The sequence below is a fragment of the Crassostrea angulata genome, chromosome 6, assembly GCF_025612915.1.
Source record: "Crassostrea angulata isolate pt1a10 chromosome 6, ASM2561291v2, whole genome shotgun sequence".
Classification (NCBI taxonomy): Eukaryota; Metazoa; Mollusca; class Bivalvia; order Ostreida; family Ostreidae; genus Magallana; species Magallana angulata.
The window spans coordinates 33,805,691-33,812,976 of NC_069116.1; the positions used below are offsets into that span (position 1 = coordinate 33,805,691).

The 7,286-nt window shown below is 33.7% G+C and overlaps 1 protein-coding gene across 1 annotated transcript; it reads left to right on the forward strand.

The window, feature by feature from the left end:
- The first annotated feature begins 1,208 nt into the window (after nt 1-1,208).
- LOC128189042 (serine protease inhibitor dipetalogastin-like) lies at nt 1,209-4,355 on the forward strand. Its single transcript, XM_052860452.1, has 7 exons — nt 1,209-1,360; nt 2,517-2,668; nt 2,948-3,061; nt 3,350-3,469; nt 3,611-3,730; nt 3,900-4,013; nt 4,231-4,355. The coding sequence occupies exons 2-7, from the start codon at nt 2,526-2,528 to the stop codon at nt 4,262-4,264; spliced, it is 645 nt and encodes a 214-aa protein (XP_052716412.1). The 5' UTR covers nt 1,209-1,360; nt 2,517-2,525; the 3' UTR covers nt 4,265-4,355.
- The last annotated feature ends 2,931 nt before the right edge of the window (nt 4,356-7,286 follow it).

The window sequence follows — 7,286 nt, forward strand, 5'->3', positions numbered from 1 at the left end:
TATTCAAAATCTGATTTTCTCAGTTTATTTGGTGCTAGGATTTCATATAGAATTTCATTTAAGGACAATTTTTCAGAGTCTGTGAACAGTGAATGTAAGGGTCTTGAACCTTATGTTGTCCGGTTAATCCCCTCTACTCATTAATAATATTCATTTATTAATGCAACGGTGTGGAATGTTTAAAATGAATTAATTAATGATATACCCATACACTTGATTCACTGCATCACTGTAGCACGATACGGTGCTATTAACTGACATATTCCCCGGGCGGAACTGTAACAGGTGCCACGAGCCCACATGTATTGTGGACCAACTAGACGTTATGAATACTATACAGAGACCAACTAGATTTTGCTTCTGGTCGTGCTTTACAAAAAAAAGTATAGAATTCAGCGCCTATTGACCTATTTATTGATCATGGGGCATTGAGAATGCATGAATATAAAAGAGAAACAACATGGTGTAGATTTTAAATAAAAAAGTTTTGGGTGTTTATTTTCATGTTGAATTTATGGAGGCTAGTGGTCAACACATGAACCATCAGATCTACCTTAAACTTTGATATATGATACTTTTGACCATAAACAATAACAACAACAACAACAACAACAAAAATCTAGCTCTCAAATTTCAGTATCATACTCTATATTTATATAGAGCTCTTCATTTTAAGGAGGTAAATAAAGCTTTAAAAATGTCACGACTACTCAGCCCTATTAATCGAATGTGTCTTTTTTAAATGAATTACATCACATATAAGCAAGTTCGAAATGCTTTGGCATGTTACATTTTATTTTACACAAAGATTTTTTTCCCAATAGAACACAACCAACACATGAACAGATAAAAAGTTTAAATCTGTTAATAGATTATCAACTCAAAAAAGCGTCGGTATTCTTAAATGAAAAAAAAAAAATTAAGAGTTGGGATCGAAAACAACATGATAGATACTGCTTCATGATGCCTAAAAAAAAAAGATTAAAAAAGAAAGCTAAAAAGATAAACTTAAATAGCAATATTTATTGTTGTAAACAAGTTTTAAAATTTCAAAAGGAATTTAAAATCACCAATTCAAATATTACCACAAAATTACCATATGTGTATATTTCACTTGAATAAAATGACCCTTACTAGTGGTTATTTTATCCCAGGGCTAGGCAATATTAATTTGCACATGGGGCATAATAATAAAAGGTCATTAATATTGGGGAACACATGTTGTGTGATGATATCAAATTCGATACGTAAAACTTACGTGTAGTTTCATTCTCACGATCAATGGTATAAAAGGCGGTCTCTGTCCAGTCTCAATACAAAGTAAACTCGTTCATTGTGGAGTATCTACACAACACATACAGTAAGTATCTGTAGTATCATATACATTTTTCTCTATGCTTATAAATTCGATTTTTTTTTCTATCAATGGAATAACTATAACTATTTTTGTAAATTATTTGTAAAGTAAATAAAATTTTTGTGTCATTTAAAATATTCATGAAACTTACATATTTATTTATCATCCTGAATTTTCTATATATCTCTATATTCTCAACTCCTTTTTTTTTCGTTGCTTGATGTCCGAATTTTACAACTACCCTACCCTTAAATCCATTTTCCCTCTGCAATAACTTTAAGCATTACGCGGAATATATCAAACAACAAGTTGCTGTCCTTTAAAAAAGGACTACAATACGTGGACCATTTGCATGTGTTTCCAACGAAAACGTGAAAGCCTTAAGATTATCAGAGATTCCACCGACTCTAGCCGACTCTAGCCCTCTGCATTTAACCACTAAATGTGTACGTTGTATTATGTATACATGTATGTATAGCCCTGACTTTTTGTCTTAGAATTAAAAGGGTTCATACTTCTCAAATAATTATGATCTATCTATGAATGAAATTTGCATGTATAGTATCAGGCATTCGGTGAATTCTACTATTTGCGCACACATTACGATTCGCATTACTTTGTTAACTATGCAGTGACAGCTTTGTGTAAATTAAAAATTTCATATTTTGATGCATTTTTCTTGAGATTTAATCTTTTATACAGTGACATAATTATTCAATCATACTTAAATGCTTAAAAAATTTAATCGGGAAGTTCTCTAGCCCGCCTACTATAAAAGTAAAGTTAAGCTACATGTGTATTCGGAAAACAACAAAACATATTGCAAATTATGCTACATGATGCATGTTGTAGTTTCGGCATAACATTAACTTATTTCATAATACTGATAATTCATATCACGTGCCAATCATTTTATTTAAAGGAATACTTTGTTTCTGTACTGTTTACTGACAACTTTACAATTACAGCGCCTTTGAATTTATATGTGCATATGGCACGGAATCCCGATACCGATTCAGATAAACGTGTGCTAACCTGGTTCCATGAGCTACCCATTACGCACAGGAACCAGGCTAACTCATGCGCAGGCTGAATTTTCCCCATAGCATCCGGTTTAACCTCAGGGTCCACGCAATTAAAATCGTTTTTCCTTTTCAAGTCCGGCAATATGAAGACCTTCCTCGTGTGTTCTGTCGTGATTGCGGTCGCTCTGGCCAGAAGCCCACCCATCTGTAAATGCCCAAGGATCCTAAGACCCGTCTGTGGCGATGATGGTTTCACGTACGACAACTCCTGCCTGATGGAGTGCTCGTACGTACATTTAATAGTTTGTTTCGCCGAATGCCTTTATTTTCATTTTATTTAAAAATGATACACTATTAAATGGAAACACAGTCTCTGTTGTACGTTACGTTAGTCAAATTATTTTTCCTTAAAAAAAAGAAATAAAAAGAAAAAGCGAAATTCTTTTATGAATAACATTTTTCGTGGGCCCTTTTGACAGAGCTCGAAAAGTAAATTCTGCATCTCGGAAAGGCCTGAGAAGTAACAATGGTTGTTTTATAACACGAATTTCTCTTCCTATTTTAGAGGTGTGCAAGCAGCAGAGAACCAGTTGTCTTGTTGTACCTGTAATAAAAACTACGACCCAGTTTGCGGTACTGATGGCCGATCTTATGGCAACGAGTGCTCGGCTTCCTGCAAGTATGAGCGTGGTTTTGTTGTTCTGCTGTTTTTGTTGCTAATTTACGAAAATTGTTGTTTGTCTCTTCAGTTTATAAATGAATGAGTCTTGACTACTCTCAATTACAATTTTGCGCCTTTTGAATAGAGAAAGACGAGGAAGGGTTTTTACAATATTTATAAGTGATTTTTCCTCTATTGAATCTGTCAATATTAATGGCACAAGTACCAAACTTAACAACTAGTATAAAAATATCAATACCTTATTCATATTGATGTATATGACGTAAATTCATTTATTCTTCAAAGAGGAATTCGTGTCCTGAACAAGGGTGAGTGCCCCCGTCCTGCGATTTGTACCGCGGATTACAATCCAGTATGCGGCGTTGATGGCGTCACCTATGGAAACGCTTGTGGTGCTAGAGCAGCGTAAGTGGAATTTGCTTATTGTCACAACATACTATGAAAAACACCCCAAAAATTTTAAATGGGTATTTTGTGAGGATTTTATTTCATTTTGTTATTTGAAATTTTCAACCCCGATTAACTTGGAATGTTTTTCGTCGATAGAAATGTTGAGATTGCATCGGAGGGAGAATGCCGTAAACCATGTGCATGTTTTCTAATGTGGAAACCCGTCTGCGGCGTCGATGGAAAAACCTACCCTAACGACTGTGTTGCCAAATGCGAGTACGTCTTTTTTAATTTATATGTCTTTGAGTCGATAACCACCAACCCCCCGCCCCCCCCCCCCCAACCCTAACCCCCCCCCCCCCCCCGAAAAAAAAGAACCAAAGAAAAAAAAACTTGAAAATTGATGAATATAAATTCTTATTCATTTTTTTTTTTACTATTTCAGTAATGTGGAAGTGGCCTCCGAAGGAAAGTGTCCGTGCAAGTGCACGAGAGAGATGAACCCAGTGTGTGGAGAGGATGGGAATACATACGACAACGAGTGCTTGGCCAAGTGCGAGTAAGTTGAAGTTTAATAACTGCCTGTAGCGAGAAACACAACGTTTTACCGGGTTTTGGGGATACTACATGTAAGGTTGTACGCATTGGAAATTGATCAGTTTTTCTGGGGTTAGTTTAGTTCAGATAAACTATTCCAAGCTTAGCTTTTTTGCCATTTATTGGATATGTTAATCTTAAATTCCTGAAATGACTCGAGTTTTCTGTTGCAATTTTAGGGGCGTTGAAGTAACCAAGGAAGGAGAGTGTTAGAAAGCAGAGATTAAAGGCATCTTATTCCTTTCACAACTCTTAGTTACAATACTTATGGATTGTATTTAAAAATAAAGATTATTAATATCTAGTCGGACTTTATTATCTCTTTTTTACTATGAACTTCACATGATCATATGCATTTCTTCTTGGAGATACTAAACTTTTATATGTACAGACTCAAGATTTGTGTGTCTTGTTGATCTTTTTAAAAATATTAAACGGGATAGTACATTAATTACTTGTAAAACATTTCAAGTTTTCATGTGGTCAATTTTTTTTAAGGTGGTATGGGGCACCTGTCGATATTAATGTGGATAAAAGTACATTATAATTAAAATACTTTTTAAAATGTTCGATTTAAACAGTATTTGACCAAAAATGTTTTTAAATTTTTGGAAAGTAAAAAATTATAAATGCCCCAATGGGATTCGAACTCGTGACTTACAGCTAGATTCGTAGTTAATGCTCTTACCCATCGCGCTTCGCTGTTAGGGAAAAATTTTGGAAGAAAAAAGTTTTTGAAATTATACTTGATATTATTTTTTATTTCGATCGAAAATACGTTACAATATGCAGGTGTCCCATATCATCTTAATTTCATATCCGGTAAATTCAAATGCTATTTCATAACACTGGGCTCCGTCCCCATTCGTCTAACAGTAATAAAAAAGAAACAGAAAATTCCAATGTTGCTAAAACTATGTCATTGATTTTAAAATATTCCATGAGAAATAAACTTTAAAATTACTACAGCTGTAAGTAAGGCATGCATGACTTAATATAATTCATCAAATGTATTTGAATTAAAAAAAAAAACCCCCAAAACCAGTTAATACTTGTACAATGATAATTATGCCTTTGTATTTCTATAATCATATCAATAACACAATATTTTACATACTCTTACTAACTACAGTAGAGATAAATATTCTATCTTATTAAATAAAATATATAATTATAAAGATCTAACTGCTTACGCTAGTTATGCATTTTGTTTGAAATCGATGACTGCAACAGACAGATACGTTATGATAATTTCTAATCCATGTATACAGGGATGCGCAAACAAAACATTGGAATCTGATTTATGAACATAACTATGGTTTTGGTTACATTTGCATGAAAATATCTGTATATCATGAATGGTACACTCCAAGACATCGAGATTATCTTTCTTGGGTCAGCTGTGTATTATAGAATAATTAAAGAATCAGACATGCAGAGTTTAAAAAAGGATTTAAATATCAATCATTTTTAAAAATAACAATGCACTTTAAACCGGATCAGCAACTATAGTCTTTCCCAAGTTATTGCTTCCTTCACTTATTGATGATTTTTAATAAAAATACACATACCTGTGAAAGAAGTACAGTTGAAATCAATGAAATGGAAAATATCCAAGATATCTTCATTGACAAATTTTCCCTTTACACTCAGGAACGAAAACAAATTTCTTACGGAGATTTATAATGGGAAATGTTTACATCTTTTTTCCATTCGGAAGTACTCGGGACAATTCGCGCAATTTTTCAACGTTATCATTCGGTTTATTGATGGCTGATGTAATGCAAAATCCCCGTAGACTTTCTATTTTGGGAAGTGTATTGAAACCTGAAGCCATAGAGGGGGCGTTTCAGAACAGATAATCTGGACATTTTTCATATTAAAGGGACATGGTCACGATTTTCGTTAAATTCTATTTTTAAGTTTTTATTATTTACAATTCTTTAGAAATGCATTTCTAATGATCAAACAAAAATTGAGTGTCATTCGAAGAGTTATAAGCAAGATACAGGGCTCACAATTCTTTGTTCTTTGTCATGTAAACAAGGCTCGTGCCCTGTTTTTTGTTTACATAGCCTCAATATACCAGTAAAAACCCTTTTCCAGCTTATTTGTCTATCTTTTTATTTATTTCAGTCATTGATTAACAGTGCCTAACGTTTAACACATTATTTTAGGTTTAAAACAGAAATTTTTACTTCAACGTTCAAAATGTAAACAAATGCTTTGTTTACATAGCCAAGAATTTCAAGCTCTGTAACTCGCTTATAACTCAACAACTGACACTCAAATTTCGGTTGCCTATTAAAAATGCCTTTCTAAAGCATTGTGAATATTAAAATCGGAAAAATAATTTTTTACCAAATTCATGACCACGCCCCTTTAATGGATGAACATAGTTTGAGCACAAAGGTATTTATTATTATCGAAATAATAAGCGAAAAGTGGTGGAAGCAAAAACTCGGGACAGAGTATACCAGGTTAGAACCATTTTTACAAGACATTGGACGTTCACTAGGGCGTAAATATCTATATCCTGCGTCAAAACGAGTTAAAAATGACGCCGATTTTGAGTGAAATATGCATAAATAGCGTTATCCTAGCTTAAAAGCTAGACAAATCTTGTTGATTTCAAAGAGCCATGGCTGAGCGGACAGCAATGAAATAGACAGACCTACGTCATACTGCTGTTTGACACAACTACTCTAAGTCTTAGTACTTAAAAGAACAAAAACCCCATGTTGTTGTTGTTGCTGATGCTGTTCATAATATTTTTGCAAAGCAAAATGACCTTTTTTTGTAATCGTGATATATTTGCATGGCGTTTTTCCGTCAGTGAAAAATAACCCAATTAGCTGCAGGTCAAAAGCTCCTGGTTTGAAAAAAAAATCGGAGAGACGACCTGGGAGCTACAGTTCCGTACGTGTTAAAAAGCAATTTACGGCGCACTGACCCCCCCCCCCCCTTCCGTTTTATTAATCATACATTTTTATCAACATTTGGATTAAAATTTTGAAATAATGTATTTAACACCAAAGAATACTAGTATAGATATATTTGGTGGCGACGACGGGAAGATTTTGATATTGAACGAATCATTGAATAACGGCTGAGTTTACGATTAGAAATACAGCCGATTGACAACATTGTATAAAAAAAAGTAATGCGTAGTCATAAATTCAGCTTATTTGTTCTTGCGTCAAATGCTTTGAAGAAAACATTTCATTTCTATTAA

Bases quoted from the DNA above. Each gene is read 5' to 3' on its own strand.
- LOC128189042 (XM_052860452.1), top strand. From the start codon at position 2,526: ATGAAGACCTTCCTCGTGTGTTCTGTCGTGATTGCGGTCGCTCTGGCC. The intron at 3,731-3,899 runs GTACGTCTTTTT...TTACTATTTCAG, and splicing joins GACTGTGTTGCCAAATGCGA to TAATGTGGAAGTGGCCTCCG. The intron at 4,014-4,230 runs GTAAGTTGAAGT...TTGCAATTTTAG, and splicing joins GAGTGCTTGGCCAAGTGCGA to GGGCGTTGAAGTAACCAAGG.